The sequence below is a fragment of the Oncorhynchus tshawytscha genome, linkage group LG04, assembly GCF_018296145.1.
Source record: "Oncorhynchus tshawytscha isolate Ot180627B linkage group LG04, Otsh_v2.0, whole genome shotgun sequence".
In the NCBI taxonomy this organism is placed as follows: Eukaryota; Metazoa; Chordata; class Actinopteri; order Salmoniformes; family Salmonidae; genus Oncorhynchus; species Oncorhynchus tshawytscha.
In genome coordinates this window covers 54,118,024-54,141,687 of record NC_056432.1, presented here as the reverse complement: position 1 = coordinate 54,141,687, position 23,664 = coordinate 54,118,024, and the positions used below count along the sequence as shown (strand labels likewise).

The 23,664-nt window shown below is 41.3% G+C and overlaps 1 protein-coding gene across 2 annotated transcripts in view; it reads right to left on the bottom strand.

The window, feature by feature from the left end:
- LOC112249007 (activating molecule in BECN1-regulated autophagy protein 1) overlaps positions 1-23,664 on the bottom strand; it is a 95,767-nt gene that overhangs the window by 16,637 nt on the left and 55,466 nt on the right. For both annotated transcript variants that reach the window (XM_024418560.2, XM_024418561.2), the window contains exons 13-15: positions 19,959-20,147; positions 16,424-16,578; positions 9,918-10,057 (exon numbers count right to left, since the gene is read on the bottom strand). In XM_024418560.2, coding sequence (XP_024274328.1) covers positions 9,918-10,057; positions 16,424-16,578; positions 19,959-20,147 — 484 coding nt within the window. The remainder of the gene's footprint in view (positions 1-9,917; positions 10,058-16,423; positions 16,579-19,958; positions 20,148-23,664) is intronic.

Here is a 23,664-nt window from a genome sequence, read left to right as displayed (position 1 = left end):
TAATGAAAAGCACTACATGTGTTATTACTCCTATAAACTCGATTGAAAGATATTCTCCGGCTCTTTTGTATAATTGCTATCCAGTAGTTCTGAAAGTAGCGCTCACGAGCCAAAAGTGGTCGCGAAAATGGCGGACATTGCACTCTCTTGCTTTGCTGTGAGGGAATCTTGCTAGCTGACACTCAAATGGCGAGGGGCTGAAGCTCATTGGCTAGAACTCGAATTGCTAAGAGGCTGGCCCACGTAGGGGAAAATGTAGGGAAAAGGACACAGCACAGTTTCCAGAAAAAGTCGCTTTCAAACAAATTGGTATTGTGTGGCTAATTTAGGTAAAACAGTAGTTCTGCTCATAGGTTATGCATGTATGAACTACACATTGTCACATTCAGACCTAAACGAGAGGTTTAAAAAAATACTTAGTCGTCGCCAAAGTTGCAGAGCATGTCTTTAAGTCACACCCACATAGTAATGTGGCCTGAGTGTTGGGAGAATGCAAGCTGCTCCATAAACCAAGGTTACATCGAATAGCTAGAGATAGTCAAGCAGTTGGTTTCTGTGAAGACAGCACCATTCAAATGTGTCCATCAGCTATATCTTAGAAGGAAATGAGGAAAATAGTTTCCATGTTCCATTAATCCCCAGCATCAGTGGACAGGCAGCAGAGTCAGCGAATCAGCAGCCTGTGAGAGACACTGATAAATCATGTACACTTAACGACCCTTCCGTTACAACCATTTATCAAAATAAGTGTGATACAGGGAAATGAGATACTTGATAAGAAACTGAGCAATGGCACTCTTTTTGGGGTAGTTACCATGGATTTAGGAAAACTGCTGGCAGGCATTAAACTGGGAAGATATTAATTTCAATAGCACAAAAGTGGATATCTTTTAAGGACTGTTCTCACGCCGGTGGGTAGATAAACAGTATGTGTATATTTCCAAAGACCATATTCTGGTGTGTAAGCCAGTGCAGTTGATGGACTGGTGTGCTGAAAGGAAAAATGGATGAGAGAGAGAGAGAGAAAGAGGGGATATTTTTTTTTTCACTCACTCCCTCAGGCAAAAATAATATAATCTGAGAGACAAATTGAATGCATGACACTTAAATCGCTGGAACGGCGGCCCCTGACATGCTACTGCTTTCAAATCCTGTCAGATTGTCTGCTTTACCTTGGCTCTTTACAGTAAGCACACCAGGCAGAAGAAGAGACCTGCTGAAATCCCCAAAGGAGGAAGACAATCCATGTCTTCTCTCATTTGCATGAATCCAACACTGATGCTTCTTCAGCGTGGCTGATGGCAGGGAGTAAGTCTTGCAACCAGAGGGTTGCTGGCATCAATACTTCAGGTGCCACATTCCGTTGATGTTCCCTTGAGCAAGGAACTTAAAGCCCCTAAACTGCCCATCGGGCACTGCGGCTGCCCTCTGCTCCAGCCTCTCCAACCTAAAGTGTGTTTGTGTGTACGTGTAAATCCAGGGGGTGTTATAATTGAGCTTGGCAAATATCACCAGGAAGATTAAACATCTGTTATTTTGACTCAAACCTGTGTCTGAGACAGAAATTGGGTATGGGAACTGCTTGCTTATTCATCACTGTCTTGGATAATATGTAGCAGATTAAGTTCATTAGCAAGTACAGTACCACATCCAGCTGTAGTGAGTGCAGATTTGCTAGAAACTCCTTAACACACTTAGAACAACACTAAGAACTGGAATAGAGACAGTTTGGACAAAGATGTTTGGGACTAGAATGCGCCAGAGCTGAAGCATCAACTGTTTTGCCAAAGGTCTTAAAATGCCTCCACAAAAGGGATAATGAGAGCTCTTCCTCAGGGCTCTTTTACCCGGCAGTCTCTGGGTGACTGGCCAGTTCTCCTCCAGCTGTTCCAAACTCCGGCGGGCACAGAACCACTCCACCTCACTACAGTTAGAGGCTTTTATGGGATATCAATGTGTATGTGTGATGATGATGGATGATGATGATGATGATACACATACAGTACTAGAGAGAGAGAAGGTGCTGGATATCATGAGTGTGCATCTGGTTTTACAAGTCCCTACATTTTCTGCTTCAAATGTAAGAAATCCACTGTGTAAAGTGAGAAGCAGGAGCGGGATAATCAATTTGAGGATAGATTTCCTCAGGTACCTGTACATGTGAAACCTTGGTTCCAGTCAGATAACCAATCAAAGTCCGCAGTTAACCTGACATAGACCCTGTACTAACTAGCAAGGAATTGCTCGCTTTGAGGCATGTAACATTGAAACATGCATGAGAGCATCAGCTGGTCCGGATGATTGTGTGTTCACGCTCACCGCAGCAGATGTAAGACCTTTAAACAGGTCAACATTCACAAGGCCGCTGGGGCAGACGGATTACCAGGACGTGTACTCCGAGCATGCACTGACCAACTGGCAAGTGTCTTCACTGACATTTTAAACCTCTCCCGGTCTGTAATACCAACATGTTTCAAGCAGACCACCATAGACCCTGTGCCCAAGAACACTAAGGTAACCTGCCTAAATGACTACCGACCAGAAGCACTCACGTCTGTAGCCATGAAATGCTTTGAAAGGCCGGTCATGGCTCACATCACCACCATCATCATCCCTGGAAACCTTAGACCCATTCCAATTTGCATACCGCACCAACAGATCTACAGATGATGCAATCTCTATTGCACTCCACGCTGCCCTTTCCCACCTGGACAAAAGGAACACCTATGTGAGAATGCTATTCATTGACTACAGCACAGCATTCAACACCATAGTGCCCTCAAAGCTCATCACTAAGCTAAGGACCCTGGGACTCAAGACCTCCCTCTGCAACTGCATCCTAGACTTCCTGACGGGCCGCCGCCAGGTGGTAAGGGTAGGTAACAACACATCCTCCACTCTGATCCTCAACATGGGGGCCCCTCAGGGCTGCGTGCTCAGTCCCGTCCTGTACTCCCTGTTCACTCATGACTGCACGGCCAGGCACAACTCAAACACATTCATTAAGTTTGCCAATGACACAACAGTGATCACCGACAATGATGAGACAGCCTATAGGGAGGAGGTCAGAGACCTGACCGTGTGGTGCAAGGACAACAACCTCTCCCTCAACGTGATCAAGACAAAGGAGATGATTGTGGACTACAGGAAAAGGAGGACCGAGCACGCCCCCACTCTCATTGACGGGGCTGTAGTGGAGCAGGTTGAGAGCTTCAAGTTCTTTGGGCTCCACATCACCAACAAACTAACATGATCCAAACACATCAAGACAGTCGAGAAGAGGGCACGACAAAACCTATTCCCCCTCAGGAGACTGAAAAGATTTGGCATGGGTCCTCAGATTTTTAAAAGGTTCTACGGCTGCACCATCAAGAGCATCCTGACTGGTTGCATCACTGCCTGGTATGGAAACTGCTCGGACTCTGACCGCAAGGCACTACAGAGGGTAGTGCGTAAGGCCCAGTACATCACCGGGGCCAAGCTTCCTGCCATCCAGGATCTCTATACCAGGCGGTGTCAGAGGAAGGTCCTAAAAAGGAGGAAGGTCCTAAAAAAGACTCCAGCCACCCTAGTCATAGACTGTTCTCTCTGCTACTGCACGGCAAGCAGTACCGGAGCGTCAAGTCTAGGTCCAAGAGGCTTCTAAACAGCTTTTACCCCCAAGCCATAAGACTCCTGAACTAATTGCTAGCTAATCAAATGGCTACCTAGACTATTTGCACCCCCCACACTGCTGCTACTCTGTTATTATCTATGCATAGCCACTTTAATAACCCTACCTGCATATACATAATTACCTCAACACCGGTGCCCCCCGCACATTGACCCATTGACTCTGAACCGGCACCCCCTGTATATAGCCCCACTATTGTTATTTACTGCTTGTAGTATCCTTAGAGGCTTCTTAGATTGATGACTAATGAGACGTAAGTACGGTTTAGTATTTAATTGTAACTTAGAATTATATTCTCTAATGCACCTGGCTTAAGCTACCTGAAGCTTTCTTAATCACAGTTATATAGGCAGACATCAGAAATAGCTATGGATAGCGGGAAGCAAACCCTGTCTTGAGTCAATACTGCCATCTATTGGTAAACATAAATATCCCAGGTTACTACATTCCCCCCCTTTAAAGCTAATAACCCAACTTAATTCCTTTGAGCTATTTTCTTGTTTACATTTTTTCAAACATCTGATCTGAAAAAGTCTGGCGGACATCTCTCTCTAATAGAGCGTCTCAGAGGTGGTGTAGCTGGTGCCACCAGATCTTCACCCCTTGATGGTGAAACAAAGTCCTTTTGTGGAGACTTCACAGGAGGAGGTCGTCCCGGACTGCTGGTCTCAGTAAGTTGAGCATTGTTGGTCTCAGGTGGTTTGTCCAACTGCAACTCTGGGGAACGTTCCAATGTAATGTCCTGTTCGTTTAAGAATTGATTCAGATCCCCGGATGGAACTGGAATTCGAGCTCAGATCTGATCCACGTGTCTCCTTAGTCTTTGTCTACTTCCGATGATCACAGTATAGGATACTGGTCCTGAGCAATCCTCAAATGGTAGCTGGAATCCACAAGGAACATTTTTCCTAGGGAAGGTCCAGCGTAGTCCACATGTAGTCGTGTCAATGGTTTTTCCATCCATTCCCATGTGGCGCGGTGGGGTGGGGGGTGACTTCCTGTTACTCTGACATTCTGCACACCGGCTAACCTCATTTCCCACATTGTGGGCCATCTTTGGCCACCAGACGTATGACCTCACTAGGCCTTTCATTCTCGACATGCCTGGATGCGACTGATGCAACAACTTCAGTAGCATACCACACCCTTCTGGTGGGATAACTACTCTTGAACCCCACAGAACACATCCATCTAGAACACTCAATACCAAGCGGCAAGTGTAGTAAGGCGTGATCTGAGGCTCTGTCACTGTAGACCATCCTTTCAGAATAAATTCATGCACTTGTGATAACGTCACATCCTTTGAAGTCCATTGTCTGATTTGTGCTGTGTTCACCGGTGCATCATCCAACACATCGATCATCAAAACCTGGTCATTTTCTTCTTCCTGAATGATGATTTCTGGAACGGGCAGCCGACTCAGAGCATCAGCATTCCCATGGTATCTACCTGGTTTGTAAATTATTCTGTACTCGTAGGTCCTGAGCCACACAGCCCAACATTGAACTCTTGGAGAGACCATTTGTGGTACTGGCTTTTGTTCATGGAACAGAGAGATCAAAGGCTTATGTATAAACACTTGTGAAAACTCTGTATTCCGAATATGACAGCCAGTCCTTCCTTGTCCAGCTGAGAGTACTTTTTTTCTTTGCTGGCGACAATGTTCTTGACATGAACCCAATAGGTTTCTCTGCACCATTCTCCACGTCCTTCCTTAACAGTTGATGTAGAGTAGCTAAGAGGGTAGAGAGGTTCGGGAGGAAGCGATTATAAATAATAATTCAGTAAGCCTAGATAGGCTTTCAGCTCTGAAACGTTTGTCGGAGCTGGAGCTTCCACAACAGCCCTCACTTTAGCTTTGACAGTGTGTAACCCCTTGGCATCCACCTTGTGACCCAGGTACTGCAATTCATCAGCTAACAGTGTACACTTGCTCCTCTTCAGCCGGAGATCGGCGTCCTTCATCCTCCTCAAAACTTCCTCTAAGTTTCTGAGATGTTCCTCCTTCATGAGTCCCGTGACAAGAATGTCATCGAGGTAAACCCCTACCTTGGGTATCCCCTGCAGAATTCCCTCCATTGTTCTTTGGAAGTTTATAGGTAAACATCTCTCTGTGGGTGTTTATGGTCAGGTACTTCTGTGAAGCTTTATCCATTAGCACTTGCTGATATGCGTGACTCTGATATGCGTGATATGCGTGTCCAGTTTTGTGAACTGTTGCCCTCCGGTTAACATTGAAAGCAAATCCTCCACTTTGGGTATGGGGTACTTCTCCAGAGGAAACTCTATTTTACAGTCAGTTTATAGTCACCACATAATCTGATTGAACCATCTGGTTTTAGTATATCAACAACTGGTGCTGCCCACTCAGAAAACTTGACAGGCATAATTATATCATCTGCTAGGAGTATGTCAATTTCCACATCCACTTTAGGCTTCATGGCATATGGAACTGATCTTGGCCTATAGAATCTGGGAGTAGCATCAGCAGCAACATGAATGGTAGCTTGGACCCCTTTTAATGTCCCTAGCTCTTCTTTGAAAACACACTCATGCTTTGAAAGCACCTGCTGTAGTGGCAATGTCTCTGTGGTGACATGTTTGATTTCATCCCAGTTCAATTTTAATTCCTCCAGCCACCCTCTTCCTAGTAAGCTGGGGCCAGTACTTTCCACTACTAAGAGAGGCAGACTTGTCTTTTGTCCTTGATATCCACTTGAACATCAGCAACTCCAAATCACAGTGATCTTCTCCCCTGTGTTATTCCCATTTCCACAATGAAAGGCTTCGCCATCTTCATATTCGCCCCCCTGTACACTGAGAATGCTTGCTTTGCGCCTGCGCACTCACTTTCACGTTCTATCACGTGATTAGAGCGGTGGCAAGAGCGTCTGGAGGTATGCGTGTTTGCCTTTGCAACGATAAGTCTCTATTGGCTTTCCGTTATTTAAAATTCAACGCGCTCAGAGCAGCTCTCTCTTATTGTGTGGCACGCAGTTGCGCCCCTTGCCTGCAAATCCAGTGCATTTCTATTCGAAGACTCCATGGCCTGGGCCAGTTTGAGTGCATTCTCAAACATGATTAGGCTCTGATAACAAGTGTATTTGAATCCTGTCATTGTTAATCGCACACACCAGCCGATCGCTTAGCATTTGAGATAATGTATTCTCATAGCTACAGTCCAATGCTAGTTTTCTCAACTCAGCCATATATTCCCCAACTGATTCGATAGGTTTTCTCATGCGTGAATCAAACCTGAATCTTTTACTCTCTCACTCAGTTTGGGTTGAAGTGATTTTTTAATAGCTCGACTGAATCTATGAATGACTTTTCTCCTGGTTTATCTGGACTCAACAGGTCTCTCATTACGCTGTACATCTGTGCACCGACAACGCTTATGAGTATGGATCAGTTATTTCATTAGCAGCAAATACCAGGTTACTACACTGCTGCTCCTTAATTCTTTGTTTTTCTTATCCCGTACTTGTTTTTTTGTTGGTGTTTTTCTTAAAACTACATTGTTGGTAAAGGGCTTGTAAGTAAGCATTTCACTGTAAGGTCTACACCTGTTGTATTCGGCGCATGTGACAAATACAATTTGATTTGATTTATTTTGATTTGATTTATAATTCCTACCTGTACCATTAGAGTATTTGGCACGTAAAAAGCTTACATTTTAGACCCCCAGCACACTAGCTGTGAATCTGAAAGGAAGTTCAAGAATACAATCCAAGAAAAGCTGCCAAGAGCAGAATACATGGTGGGAGTTGGGTCAAACTTTCAGGAGATAGATAAAGAAATAATATCGACAGTATTAGGACCAAGACGGGGAAAGTTATTATTTTATGAGACTATTTCCCAAACAAGGCCACTCTCTCTCGCTGTCCTGATCTCATTTCAGTTTCATCAGCAACAACACGTCCCTGCTCTGAAGCAAAGCTGCTTATAGCACAGCATGCTTGATTTAAAAAAAAGTTACATTGCATTATTTTTCATGCTGTTATTCTATATAATAAAACAGAAAGGCTGCAACAGCCAGGCTTGCAAAATTGAATTACGGGGCTGAAAAATCAATCCCACGATAGAAAACCACCACAACAAGTGGTACCCAAATCCCCCGAAACCAGGACAATGGAAGACAATGGAATGTGAGATATTTTGGTGTGGGATGACCACTAAACTTGAGAAATCAGACAGCCAGAGACGGTGAGACGTCTGGGTAACAGCCGAGTTTGACAGGCTGCTGTTAGAACGCCGCTGTTCGATTAGGCTTTCATGGGTTGATTAGGCTACCCAACTGGTCCCAGTGCCTTCTGTCGCTAAAGAGGTCACTTTGACCACACAATGACCAACAGAACTCCGCTAGACACTTTTTCCACTCAAATGGTATTTGGTCAAGGTAAAAAGGTGGCTATCAGTACAAACCTGTAGACTGTAGTTGAAACACATATTTAATGGTCATCATCAAAGAAAGTGTAGACTGAATGACTAATCCCCTAAACAGTTGATCACCCAAAATGACTGATGATCATCGTTTGCTCTGATTCAAATGTCAAACTGAACGCAGTTAGCCACCATCGATCGGCTGTTTTGGCTAGGAGGGAAATCACCAGTAAAACTGAAATGTGGATAAAGAAAGTTCACTTCCGAGTTAAACAAGCAGCCTTAAATAGGATTTTCATCCAAGCAGAACATGTAATATTGTAGGAAAAGAAAAAACAACATTGATTGAAGAAGATTTCAGGGTTCTCGTCAATACGTGCAGAGCGAGGAAGCTGCCTCTTCACCTCAGAAGCCTGCCTGTGGGCAAATCAGAAAACATTTTTCTCACGCTGCCAACACATGTGAGAGATGCCAGATATTCAAATGCAGCTTAAAATGCAGCTTTCTGCAGGAAAGAAGCCGTGTGCATCGTTGCTGTTGGTAGTGCTGCTATACGAGGTCCGGCCATTTACAAGGTCCTTCTATAGACCTGTGTAGACATGTTTGATCATGTAATTTACACAACGCAGGCAATTAAAAGAGACCAGAGAACACAAACACATCCTGGGGTTCTGGTCTTTATTGCCCTCTTTAATGATCCCTGCTCAACAGTGTAGTAGGAGATGAGCCACTGATTGCAGCACAACTGTTTCTACCATTAGTAAACACACAGGGATATAATAGGCTTTCCCCAATAGGGATGTGGAGTCTATGCTGCAGTGGTATACTGTACAGTATGTCCATGGGGAGCACTGTGTGTGTTCATCCTCTTGTGATGTTTGTTTGGTTATTATGCACCTGTGGTGCTGTATGCACGAACGCTATTCATGTATTTGTTAGACCACAATTAGGGCTTCACGATACAGATGCGGTTTTAAGTGTCTCTTGCATGTACAGTGACTCTCTGGGTAAAGGTACGATTATGGTCGGATCATTCAAACGACTGACATAAATTAGAGACAATTTGGCTGTTGATGAGTTAGGTACGTTTAAAAATTCCCACATTTCCCTCTTCAAAATCACATAACATAATTTGTCTAGATTTAACTATCGCTGTTAGTAAGGTTTGTCATTTTTCTGTTTGGTCATAATGCGCATTTTACTGGTGTTGGATAACTTGGTTATAGTTTTTGTTCTTTGAAGTAACAATGCAGGCCCGGGGGCTAGGGAGAACAAATCATCCTTCCTCTGTAACACAAGACAATTTATTTCAGAAAGCCAGACATAACAGAGAAAAACATAACTGAAAAACTTTTTGAACTTGAGTGAGAACACGCTCCTCTGACTTGACTTAGCTGATGACAGCTGGCTGAATAAGTCAGTGGGTGCTCCATCGATCCAACTCTTCCTGCCCTGCCTGCCTGCCGTGGGTGGGAGCTGCTGCCTGCCTTCCCGAATGCCAAAGGCTTTAAAGCCATGAGCACTGGGACCCTCTTAAGGGCCATTAGGTAACCACACAAATGAGGGGATTCTTGTCCTCAACATAAACAGATATCTAAAGCGGGGATAGAATACACACTAATTGGCTATTAGTTTTTCACTGTTTTCGTACAAATGTAAAACAAATACCTGACATATAGAGAAAGGTGCTTAGGGAGAAATCTAGCCACAGGCCACTCCTGATTTAAACATACTGTGGTAGTGAGAGAAGAGGTAGTGAGGACAAACTTAGGTCTCTAAGCCAGGGGCAGATTGCACTGTGCGAGAGGGAAGGCAAGAAAGAGAGAAACAGAGGTATATAGAGTGCGTAGTGCAGACTTACACAGGTCTGCAGATGACTAGGTCTCCCTTGTTGGTACCGTATGCAAGCCCCAAGCCAGGTTCTGGGAGCCAGCGGGCCGAGTTGATGCTGACGTGTCTCCGCTGATCAGAAGCCATGGGGTACACCACATCAAACATTCTCTAGGGGGGAATGGGGACATACGGAAATAAATAGATTACAGACAGAGCAAAGAGTACCACTTTTGTCCCGATATGATACAACCTAACAACAAAAATACTAAAAATAATTTTATTGCATTAGCGCAGTCTTCTAATGAGCTTTATCTTTCACGTTAGATTAGCATGTTATAACTTATTAATTAATTTCATGTTAATATATTGGTTATCAATTAACCCGAGAATTCAGAACCTGAGACATTAATCCGTTTCTAGTGCGGGAATAGCAGAACAATGTTAGAACTTTAGTCTGTCTGCTGAAATGCTGATTAGAGTTGTTGAGTTGAGCAGCTCCCTGTCTTAACAGTTGGCTGTTCCCTCAATGAATCAAGTTCAGAAGAGACGTTGTTGGGAGTGCCTATTCAAGAGCAGTCACCTTGGCTTGTCACGCCACTTCTCAATATGACTGGCCAAAACTGCTGCTATGACAGCCATATCAGGTGACTGACACGGGTACTACTATCTGCCCCTTACCTTGTGAAGCGAAGACGAATGACCACATTTACCAGTCTGTCTACATCTGCATACATTTTACACCACTCCGAGACAAAATACAGAGAAATAACAAAGGAGGAGGGTAAAAGCATTTTGCTTCATCTCCAAACGTAGGAGCAGGACAGCACAATTGGTGATCTGCATAAGAGCTGTCAGCTCAGAGAGACTTATTGGACAGTCTATGCTGCCATAACTTGGGCGGTGTGTCAGATGTGCTCGCAGAGAATGCAAAATGTTCAACTTACAAATTGAGAACACATCTAACACATTCCCCGATTGCTACAGTGGGGCAAAAAAGTATTTAGTCAGCCACCAATTGTGCAAGTTCTCCCACTTAAAAAGATGAGAGAGGACTGAGTGAAAACCTTCAGCCGAAGAACACTATCCCAATCGTGAAGCACAGGAGTGGCAGCATCATATTGTGGGGGTGCTTTGCTGCAGGAGGGACTGGTGCACTTCACAAAATAGATGTGGCAAAATGGCTTAAGGACAACAAAGTCAAGGTATTGGGAGTGGCCATTACAAAGCCCTGACCTCAATCCTATAGAACATTTGTGGGCAGAACTGAAGAAGCGTGTGCTAGCAAAGAGGCCTACAAACCTGACTCAGTTACATCAGCTCTGTCAGGAGGAATGGACCAAAATTCACCCATCTTAATGTGGGAAGCTTGTGGAAGGATACCCGAAACGTTTGTCCTAAGTTAAACAATTTAAAAGCAATGCTACCAAATATAATGTTTACATACCCTACATTATTCATCTCATATGTATGTATATACTGTACTCTATATCATCTACTGCATCCTTATGTAATACATGTATCACTAGCCACTTTAACTATGCCACTTTGTTTACATACTCATCTCATATGTATATACTGTACTCGATACCATCTACTGTATCTTGCCTAAGCTGCTCTGTACCATCACTCATTCATATATCCTTATGTACATATTCTTTATCCCCTTACACTGTGTATAAGACAGTAGTTTTTTTTCTTTTGGAATTGTTAGTTAGATTACTCGTTGGTTATTACTGCATTGTCGGAACTAGAAGCACAAGCATTTCGCTACACTCGCATTAACATCTGCTAACCATGTGTATGTGACAAATCAAATTTGATTTGATTACTAATTGAGTGTATGTAAACTTCTGACCAACTGGGAATGTGATGAAAGAAATAAAAGCTGAAATAAATCATTCTCTCTACTATTATTCTGACATTTCACATTCTTAAAATAAACTGGTGATCCTAACTGACCTAAAACAGGGAACTTTTTCTAGGATTAAATGTCAGGAATTGTGAAAAACTGAGTTTAAATGTATTTGGCTAAGGTATATGTAAACTTCCGATTTCAACTGTATATTTGCCATATATTTTTAACTATGCCGTTTCACAAAAGTTATACATGTTACAGACAAAGAATATTTTGCATTTGCTATCTTGTTGTTATTAGTACCACCCTTCAGCTCCATTCATCCCCTCCCATCTATCTCTTAACACCATCCATATTGGATTTTTCAACTGTACAGTGATGCTTCACAAAAGTTCTGAACCTTTCTATTCTCATATTTTCCACAGACTGTAAATTAAAGATAAATATTTCTGCTAAAAGTATTATATTATTTTTCAAATCACCCAGTATTGCCATCTGCAGCGTTAGCTCTCGGTAAATGTTGCAATTCTTCAGCCATTCCTGGATCTGTGACCAAAAACAAGCTACATATGGACAGTACCAAAATAAATGATCTTATGATTCTGCCTCTTCGCAGCATAATCTGCAGGGCTGGGAAGGTTAAATCCCAGCCCTGTTAAATACACTGCATTCATAAAATATTCAGACCGCTTTACTCTTTCCTCATTTTGTTAAGTTACAGCCTTATTTTAAAATGGATTAAATATTATCAATCTACACACAATACCCTCATAATGACAAAGCAATTATGCTATTTTTTAAATGTCTCATACCCTTTGCTATGAGACTCGAAATTGAGCTCAGGTGCATCTGGTTTCCATTGACCATCCTTGAAATGTTTCAACAACTTGGAGTGGTAAAGTCATTGATTGGACATGATTTGGAAAGGTACACCCAGCTATCTAAGGTCCCCACAGTTGACAGGTTATGACGGAAGCCGTCTGGCCACTCTAAGCAGTCTGGCGGAAAAAGGCAAGGGGTCTGAATACATTCCAAAGGCACTGTACATAACATTCTATTGGTTGCAAGAATTTAGTTAAATTGAAAAATGCAGCGTTGTTTTGAATTCAGCGTTGTTTTGCGTATCAGTTCATAAACCATGTGCCATGGAATCAGTACATCGAAAATCTCTTCCCAACTATTTTGCAATCTATACGGCACAGGTGTCAATTGTTTGGTCCTTAAATGAAACTGGTATATTTATCACAATTTTCTTCAACCAATTTGGGTCTTTAATGCAGGGGCAACAGAATTATTATTTTTTGCTCATATAAAAAAAACAATGGTCGCTAGGTGTAGTTAAGACCATAAGCAAATAGGTAAACTGTGACATCACTAAAGAGTTAAATCAGGGTGATTGTCCCACAAATCGACAGGTATTTTCCTTTCCATGGTAGCAAGATCTTATCTACTTTCTATTAAAATTCATTGGAGTGAGAATTTCTTTCTTACGGGAGTATGTCCACATCCCCATCAGACAATTGTATTGGTAAACTACACGGTAATGTAAAAGTTGTATTTTTTTGTGGTCCATTACGTAATAAAGTACACATCATAATTTGGTTTTAATCAAGAGAAGTTAGAAAAAAGTATCTAGATCCTCTATGAGGCTGTGGAGGGATCCAAATTGTGAAGAAAAAAAAACAATCAGCGACACTTGTGTTTTTAAGCCCTGAATTTCTAACCCCTCAATATTATTGTTGGATCTGATTTAAACAGCTAACATTTTGATTGCAATAATAAATAGATATGCCGATAGTGGACAACCTTATTTCCCTCCTCTTGGCAGTTTAAAACTTTGAGAAGTAGCCATTATTTACTTTTTACACATAGGGTTACTATACATAACTTTAACTCATTTCATTAGAGATTCTCCGAAATTGAAATATTCCAAGCATTTATATATAAACTCCAGTTGTACATTATCAAAGGTCTTTTCAAAGTAAGCTATGATTAACAGGCCTGGTTCCCAGATTTTTCATAGTGTTATATTGTTTCCAGTACTGATTAGGATTAATAATTTCCGGCAATACCTTTTAATTCTACGCGTTAAGCATTTTGCTAGAACACTGAAGTGTAAAGGGCCTCCAATATTTCAAATGGACTGGATCTTTAATATTTACAACCTGGATCCTATTTCAGTAATAATGAAATCTGACCTTGTGTGTCTGATAATCTAACATTCATATCGTAGTGGTTAAAGCATGCTAATAACGGTCCTCTGTGTATATCAAAAAAGGTTTGGTATACTTCCACTGGTATGCCATTCAGCCCAGACTTTTTTCCCGGACTTAGAGGCTTAAATAGCATCAATAAGTTCTTCCTCTGTAATTTGGCCTTCACATGAGTCTTTCTGTACAGATGTTTATTTTACATTATTAATTGAAAGACAAATCCATACAATTAGTTAATGGAGATGAAAACTGAAATGAAAACATATGCTTAAAGTACTTTACTTCCTCTTTCAAAATATTGTTTGGTGAATCATGGGTGACCCAGTCATTTGTAACAAGTTTCAGTAAATTATTTTTGGTAGCATTTCTATGTTGAAGATAAAAATAAATAGAAAATGCTGCATTTTTCGCCATATTCCATCCAGTTCACTTTTCTTATAATATATTTTCTTGATTAAGTTCCTCCATTTATTTTTGTTTATCCTCTAACTTATTGTGACCCTCTATGGTACAGTTTTTCTTGCTATCTATCTGTGCTGTTAGTCCTTCCATTTCCTTTGTTAATATGGACTCTTTTGACCTAAATTGCTTTTGTTTTATAGATGAGTACTGAATTGCATGGCCTCTAAAGGCACATTTAAAAGTGTCCCATTCAATAATGGGATCTGCTGTACCTATGTTATGAAGGGGAAAAGTCCATTATAAATGATTCTGTCCTAAAACAAGTTATCATCCAATAGGCTTTGATTAAATTTACAATATGTGCCCATGTGGAAATTCTGTAAGAGTAATACAAATTTCAATTATGTGATGGCCCTAGCCAAGTTATTAACGAGAGCCAAAACTCTTTGAGCAAAACGCCTTTTAGTTTCATGTCAAATCAGACATGGGCTTTTATGCACCATGTGGCAGCTTTAAAAACAAAAACATTCCCAATTTGTTCTATTAGATTTTGGCTAATTACGGCTCTCCTCAGACTATGTAACTGTTCAGTTAGAAAACTTATGTCACAACAATTTCACCACTGGCAATGTGAGAAGTTTGGAGTTAGAAAAGCCACTGGTGCTGCACCCCCCCCCAAAAAAAGTTAAAATGTCATCTCAATTATCATTTAGCCTAGTTTGCCAGGGCTGCATGGCATCTTCAAAAATGGGGTGGGACGGAGAACAGTCTCACTAACAGCAAGAGGCAGTGGGAGAGACAGAAAGACAACATCAAAGTGGCACCCTGATGTTGTTTACTCAGCCAAGTCATTAGAGGCTGCCCAGGCAGTGGGTCCTGCTTCCTGCTTTCATCAGGCCTTCTGAGGGCTGGATCTGGGGTGGCCATGGGACACTGGGCTGTGTTCTGGGTCACTGGGATGTCACAGATGGAACCCTGGCTCCAAGCCCTGCATCATAAACACTTTACCCCTCATCCTTCACACACCACCTACCACATCCCCTGCTACATTCTGATACATGTCCAGCCAAAAGAGAGTCACATACTGAGCAACCAAACACAGAACACTTTCAAAGACTCTTCATTACTACTTAAGTGTGGACCATTGAGAGACTGTGTAAACGGTGTGGTACATTCTCTAAACAGTAATCATGACTATAAAAAACACAAATTAAAAAGGGAGAATGAAATGTTTCAGTGCTGTTGATCTTAGATCATCAAGACCATCAGTAGACAAGTTCCTCTGAAAGAGGAAAGGGAAAACACTGTACTGTGGTCTGCCAAAGGGCCATGAGAGATCATGGGGTAGATTAAAGACTAAATGAAATGTGCATAACCATGATTCTACTTGGGGTCTAGCCAAAGAAGTTTCTCCATTACACAAGATTACTTTGTACAGATGGAATATAAAAGGCTAGAGTCAGCACCTGGAGGCATGTGAAAAATACTCTCATTGATTGTAAGCCAATTTTCTATTCCAATCTTGTTGGAGCAAAAACATTCTAAAGAAGATCAATAAAGATATTTAGTACCTTCAGAATCCAGTTAAAGTAGAGTCAATGCAGGCTCTGCCATCGCTGGTTTGTTTGTTTGGGGTTGCTAATCTGGCTGGCCATTGTGAGAGGGCTGGAGCTGCGAGGGTATTATTGAGCTACTGTGCTGTATTGAATTGTAATGTCTGTGTCTCACGTTCCTCCTCAGTTGGTTAGATAATGGGGTAAAAATCTATTGTTCGTCCCCAAAAATGACGGAGTTAAAGTAGCTATTTATAAAGAGTCGTACTCTTTGCCAGCCAGAAGTAGCTTAGCATTTACAATCTCCTTTACCTCCAGATGTTTGCGGTTTCATTTTGTTACTGTCACCCTGCGGATGCTCACAGGTGATTTGGGTCTAGGTTCTTGCTGGCATTTTCAAGTTCAATTCAAATAAAGCTGAATCAAGACGTATTGATGAAAGCTCCAATAAATGGCATAATACTGTTGTTTTTCCATGAAATTCCAAAGGATTAACGTTGGCCAAACTCACCCTCATGGAAGTCTCTCCACCATGGGGCTGCTGCAGGCGTAACACTTGAGCTACCATGTGGTCTGTAGTGTGATGGAGCAGGATCCTGCGGGAGGCCAAGCCCACCATCACGTAGTGGCCCATCGGGGACAGGCTGACAGAGATGGCATTAGGACCTAGACAAAGAACAGATGGTTAGGCTACTTATGTTGAGCATGGATGTGTTTGGCATATAAACTTAACGCAACTATTGAACACCTTTTGTCATGGTTTTACATGAGGGCCTAAAAACAGCATTTAAAAGTCTGACTGAAACACTCCATACTGTAAATTGCTTTATAGATAATTGGGATTGCATTCTGAATGTCTCTTAACTCAGCAGCTATAAATGACAGACAACAGGAACAATTCAATTAAACTTTCCTGCCCTCTCTGATGCCTTAGATTGATACTGAACAAGTAGGTTAATGCAAGTAGAATTAGTAGAATTAGTCAGTAGAATTTCCTAACAAACCAGTGAAGTATTTCTTAATTAATGGTTTTTGACGACAGTTGAATGTTTGTTCCCACTTGAGAAACATACAGTAAAACAAACTCTCTCATTAAAGGCAACCATTTGGAAACCGATGCTATTATCCAGTTAGGAATCTGGAGTATATCCAAAATGGAGTCTCCCTCTGTTGAATGCAGCCTGCACCTGTTAATCTAAAAGCTATATTTGTGTACTTGATTAAGCTATTGCCTAGTCTTAAATGACTGGTAAGTGTTTGTACTGCTCGTGAGAGTAGCTGAACTGTAAATTACAGTGTTCACAGCTACTTTGGGCACAGACCTGCTCAAAATAATTTGTTTTATATTTATGGCTAGGTTAAATAAGTAGGCCTCCCACATTCCCATATCTACTTACCACCAAAAAAGTGTTGCCTAGATTAAAGCTTTCATTTGCCTTTATCAATCTTCATGCTTAATACGCCTTAATTAATATAATACTTACACAATACACAGACTTTATATTTCGTCTTCAAACACGTAAAATGGATATGTACATTTTACTTGGCTCCCGAGTGGCGCAGTAGTCTAAGGCACTGCATCTCAGTGCTAGAGGCGGCACTACAGACCCTGGTTCAATTCCAGGCTGTATCACAACCGGCCGTGATTGGGGGGCGCACAATTGGCCCAGCGTTGTCAGGGCCGTCAATGTAAATAAGAATTTGTTCTTAACTGACTTGCCTAGTTAAAAAAAAATTTAAACGATAAAATGTGAATAGTCATAGGATGAGAGCTGATTAAAATGATATACAATGTTATCCTAGTAACTGCTTTTATTATGAGAACTATAAACCTGCCCCATACATTCCATTACAATGATGTAAAATCCAATGTTGGGCCTGTTGAGGCCAATTATATTACTTTTACTATTCTAGTAACAGACCAATCTGCTATGGCCCCATAGTAAGAATACATCTTCATTTAGAGTAACTACGTGTAATGGTTTGCTGCTCTCATCATCAGGTGAAAATGTATTGGCATTCCTATGGAATTTTAAATGTACGAGTCAAGTGTCTGGTCCTCTGTTTTATGTAAACAGTTAATAGTATATAATTGTAATCAGCTCACATCCATAACTATTCACATGTACTGTTCATATCCATTTGACATGTTTGAAGATTAAATATTGCCATTATTGACCATAATATCTTCCCAAATCAGCAATTCAGACAGGTTTTTGGGCAAATTCTTGCCAGAATTAGGTGAGTAATTTAACATGTTCATATAGATGGCTCACAAGGTTGTGTATTCTACATCACTATGAACATGTGAAGATATTTTTGGGCTTACTACAATTATATTTCATATAGGTATGGTCATGTGAAATTATCCAAGAAGATCCCATTGAGTTGTTTGGCGGCCATATTGTAAAAAGGCTTCTATGGAGTTAATGCAGGAATTCTGTGATGGTCCAGTATCTACAAAACTTTTTAAAACCCTGTTTTTTCTTGCTGTGTGTGCAATTTGGTGCGTCGATCACCAAAGTTACAATCCAAAAACATAGCGGCCCTATTACTAGGGATGAGCACGGTTATTTGAATACTCGAAAATCCAAATGGCCGTTAGTATTTGATTACTTGCGAGAGTATTCATTTGATAGAAAAAACATACGCCTATTTTAATGAAAGGCTTTGTCTAAAATGCAATTATAAATGTGACATTGCAACATACAAGGACAGACCTTGACATTAAACATTTTTATAAAACAAAAGTTAGTTTTTTTATGTCCGCCCCATCAAAAAAAAAATCCGGTAGCCTAGGCTACACACTTTAAGAGTGTAACGTACTGTTGTCAATCAAAGCAGCAGTCATCGGCTCCATGTGCAGAAAGTGAAGTGGGAGATTTCTAATCAACGCAAAATGGAATTACTATGACAGAATGAAGTTGGCTAAATGAGGAGTAGGCTACAATGATCAGCCAACAGGTAGGCTGTTTAAAATAGAGTTGTTGTAGACAAGGACGAGGATCACAGCAAAATAGCATCAATTATCATTGCTAGCTGGCTAGTGTAGCTAGCTAGCTTCTTTAAATAGATTTGATGAAGTCAAGACAGACACATCCAGATGAGATGATAGACAACCTATCACAGCAACAAGTTTGTCTAATTTGTGCGAGTCGGTTTGGCTACTTTCTTCCTCTCTGTGTCAGACACACCAGCCCCTGCTCCTCTCCCACCCTCCCCCACCATTCTGTGCTGAAACAATAAGCAGAGCGCACCACTTCTCCTGAGTCACGCGAGCAAGTCCCCATTGAAAACATTTTTTATTGTATTTTTTTTTTTTTTTTTAGAAATAACATCGTTAAAACATGTATATTATGCAAATAGTGACAATTTCAAATGCCAATTCCTACCCATTACATATAATTTTATGGGTAAACTTCCAACATTCTGATGTCAGTGGCATATGGACAATAGTTGTAGCTGGTGCTTTCAAAGTTGGTTATATTATATAATGTAATTGCAAGACATTTTAAAACCACCTGTCAAACAAAGTTTCCTTTTTAAAGCCATTTATACAGGTAATTCTGACATGTACCCTAAAAAGGTCAAAGTTCTGTTGACCCGAACATTCTGAAAATGTTTCTGATAGACAGCGGTGAATCTAAGCTTTCCAATGATTAAAGGGTATAAGTTACTAATCATGTGTTGTATACTGACTGTCATGGGGTAACATCCCTATGGGAAAAATGAATGGGATGGAGGGGTTAAAGAGTAACAACACACAGAAAGTTACTGCTTACACCCATTTTCCAACTCCAGGGACACAGACCTTCAAAACATCACTACGAGACAGCCCACGTGAGCCTGACGACCCAAATTCAGGTGCCTGGCTCATGGACCACCATGTTACTTCAGAGCAGGGGTGTCAAACTCATTCCATGAAGGGCCTAATGTCTGCTGGTTTTGTTTTTTCCCTTTCAATTTCAATCAAGTACACGGGAGGAGCGACACTCGGCCCTCCGTAGAATGAGTTTGACACGTGCTTTAGAGAGACAGTGACTCACCGAATCTCTTGGAGTAGAGCATCTCTCCCAGGTTGTGAGGCGCCAGAGAGTAGATAGCCAGGATGCCCTCATCTGGGAAGCCCCGCTGGCTGCTGGGTATGAACACGGCCAGGAGCTGCCCGTCTGCAGAGATGTCACAGCTGGCGTCATTGTAGATCTTGCAGTTCTGCACCAGCACGTTGACAGAGGCTGCAGTGGCAGGAGGAGAGGCACTGATGTGATATGACCATTCAGTTTCACACATGTCCTACTGTGTACATGTCTGGTGCACATCAGCTATACAAAGAGCCCACATTGTAAACAGGTGAATGTCTCAGAAGCTTGGAGGGAGTACGCAAGGAGAAGAAAAGTTCACGTTATCATTCAGTCATATTTATTCCCCCCTAAGCTAGTCCACATTCCATTGACATAGTAAATTGATAAATTTACATATCTAGCATGTCTCAGACAGCTGCACCGGCAAAGAAAAAAAAGAGAATAGTTCCCACTTCCAATAAACTACCAGACAGCATTGCAAAAAAAAAAAAATGCTAATTTCAGTCTGTTCAAAATATTTACCTAAAGTTTTTTTTTTGTGTGTCTCTTTTGAATACTTATTTTGGCATTGATCTTAATGTTACATTCCAACACCCGGCATAATCCCTTCCTGTCTCCCTAGAGGAATATACAATCCAAAACATGATTAAGTCATTTCTCAAAGCAGGCTGAGAGCAGCGGCTATATTAACACCTAACTCTCCTCCAAGTGTTGAGACACTGTAAGAAGGGAAATAATACTGGTAATGACTATACTGACAACTTGATGTATTGATGGAAATAGGCTAAATAAATTGCATTCCATTTTTAGAGGGGAAACTATCAACAAGTGCATTGGCAATGTCATTGTATTGATATTGTATTATCCATTCAACAACTAAAAAGGCTTTTCTAAAAAGCGAAGGGTCCCAATTATGAGTATAAAAGTGTTAGTGTTTCTTATATAAAGAAAGAGTACCCTTATGGCAAAGCTGTGTCAAAGTGAACAAATGGGTCACATACAGCAGGCAGAAGGGGGATATCGTCAGTTAGCTGCAAGCAGACAATGCTCCAGTTCCTCTAGCTGGTCATTCCCTGCGTACATCTTGGTTGAGGGAGCAGTTCTCCTTCCAATATCCTAGCCCAAGGATGTCTGTCATGGAACCAATACCAGTGGGTCTACTTGAGTCCAGTGAGGACCATGGTGATGGCTGAGGGGTGGACACTGCATAGTGTATGGCCCATACAAGGGGTGATCACAGCTGCTTGTAGGGAAGATTTAAGGTGAGCCATGTTAATTAAGTAAAGCAGTGAAGTAGTAGCAATGTAGGGCCGGGGCCTTGGGGGCAGACCCGGTGTTTTCCTCTCAGCTTTTATGAGCTCAATCCGTCAAGCAAAGCTAAATGGACAGAGTAGGCGTGAAGCAGCGACTTGTGTAAGTCCATTTGTGCTTTCACAAACAAATACACTTAACTTGTACAGGGTACACAATGTGCAATGTATGAGTAATTGAATGAGTTGAGCACAGTTGTCGATTCAAATGTTGAGAAAGTTCACTAGCCTCCAGATAACATTTGTCTACACGGTTCAAGATTTCAGTTATCGCTTGTGGCTCCGTATAAATTAAAACATGTAGACTACATTTAAAAAACACTTTAAAAATACTACCAAAAAGCAGTACAATTCCCATGACTTACACTGTCCAAGCATGAAAATGTATTAACAACAACAATATCAACAACAGCTAAAGTGGAGTAACCATATTACTGTAGCAAGAAACCATTATTACATTTTTCCTTACTATTAAGTAGCCTAATTAAAATGAATGGCTGGCCTTTCTGACAAACAACAATCTAAAGCAACAATAATCAAAATGTTGTGTGTTGCGTAAGATTCATTTATTTGTCTCATACACAGAATGTTTGATAAGTGGATGATTGTCAAAATTAAAAGGGATATTTCATATTGTCAATACGCTTTCACTTTCACATTCAAATGCTAAACTAATACATTTATTTACTGCGAAATTAAACCTCAAAGCCTCTCAGCAATAAAATTGGCTCAGCTTCCTGCCATCGCTGCCAACATACTGTGATTTGCATTTTAAGAGAACAGTCCTATGGCAAACATCCATAGGACGGATGACTTTGTCAGGTGATGGAACTATGGACATTCTTTCTTAAACTGTTCTCGGTTTCGTGAATATTATAGCTGACCTGGGTTTTTTAAAAGGCACTCCGTTGTGCCATATCATGTCATCGATCAAATCGACATCACTCGTCCGGCATGGCCATACAATTTCAACCACTCATTACTCAACTCCCAGACTGGTAAAATCACATTTTCGTTGAGGACAAAGGATGCCCCTCCTCTGCCAGCTTCCTCTTGCTCCCTCGCCCTCTCTCCAAACATGATCTGGCAGTTTGTGTCACACTACAAATTTGCTTTCCCCTTCAGCCACTCTCAGGCGGGATATTCTGCCAGTAATGGTGCAAAGCTCTGACTAAGTCGGGATGAGAGGAGAGCAATATTTGTGCCCCCACCCTTATGTTTTCTAATCTAGGACAGGTCTGGGAGGAGAAGATGGGAGCTTCCTGGCCATTCAGTTGAGTTTTTTGGAGGATGCTGACTTGTGATCTCTACTCCCCCAGCAGGCATATGGGTTGGATTTGCGAAAGACAGCAGACAATGTGTGTCACAGAACAAATAAGTCTAGGCAAGCAAGGTCAAAAAGTACCAGACAGATTTCAACTGAAAACAACAAAGTTATAACACTGCATGAAAAGCATGTCTGGTACCAACTTTGTGATAGAAATGGCAGGGGAATAAAATACTTTTATCACTTTCACTGTAACAGTGAAGAGAGGTGCCACCTTTTCCATCCCAAATGTCATTAATAGGGGAAAATAACTAAATCAGCGGATGGGCAATGTAATCGCTCCTTTGCCCCAACCACTCTACAAGACATCTGAGGACACATTGGTTTTACACTTTTTGTAAGAATATGGCTAGCTTTCCATGAGTGCAAGAGTCTTGATGTGAACGCACTGTTCCAAAAAACAATTGATTTAGCAAGAGAATAGAGAGCGGGGCCTTTGAAAATGTTCCACTTTATCGGCATGGTTCCACACTTAATGCAATCTGCTTGTAACCACCAATTACTCTGCAAGGGTGAAAATACATCACGCAATCTTAGCATCTGAACTAGGTCTGTGACGATAGCAGTATCTCAATATTTTTTGGGTGGCAAAAATTAAAACAAACGACACCAAACTCTTTGGTCCTTTAAAAACCTGCTGTATGTAAAATATTGTGTGCTAATAGCTTGGAAAACTGAATATCAACATTAGGGCTTTTTTTTCCTAAAGAAGTTTAATCCGCTTAGTATCTTGGCAAGGAAAATAACACTAATACTGGTATAGTCCCGGCAGGATTTCCATTAGCCGGTAAATGTCAGCTTTTGGCCGATAAAATAAATGAAAAGTCGATAAATAAAATTGTTGCCGGACAAATTGTCTGGAAGAAAAAATAATACATTGTAAAATAATGTTTTTTTCCATTGATGGAAATACTAGTCGATGTTCTCCAACGTCAAAGGCAAATATACTTCATAGGCTAATAAATCCACAAGCTGCTTGGAAATCAGTGTCGGGTGTGTGTGTTTCTATTTTTACTTCCGCAAAAGACGTGAG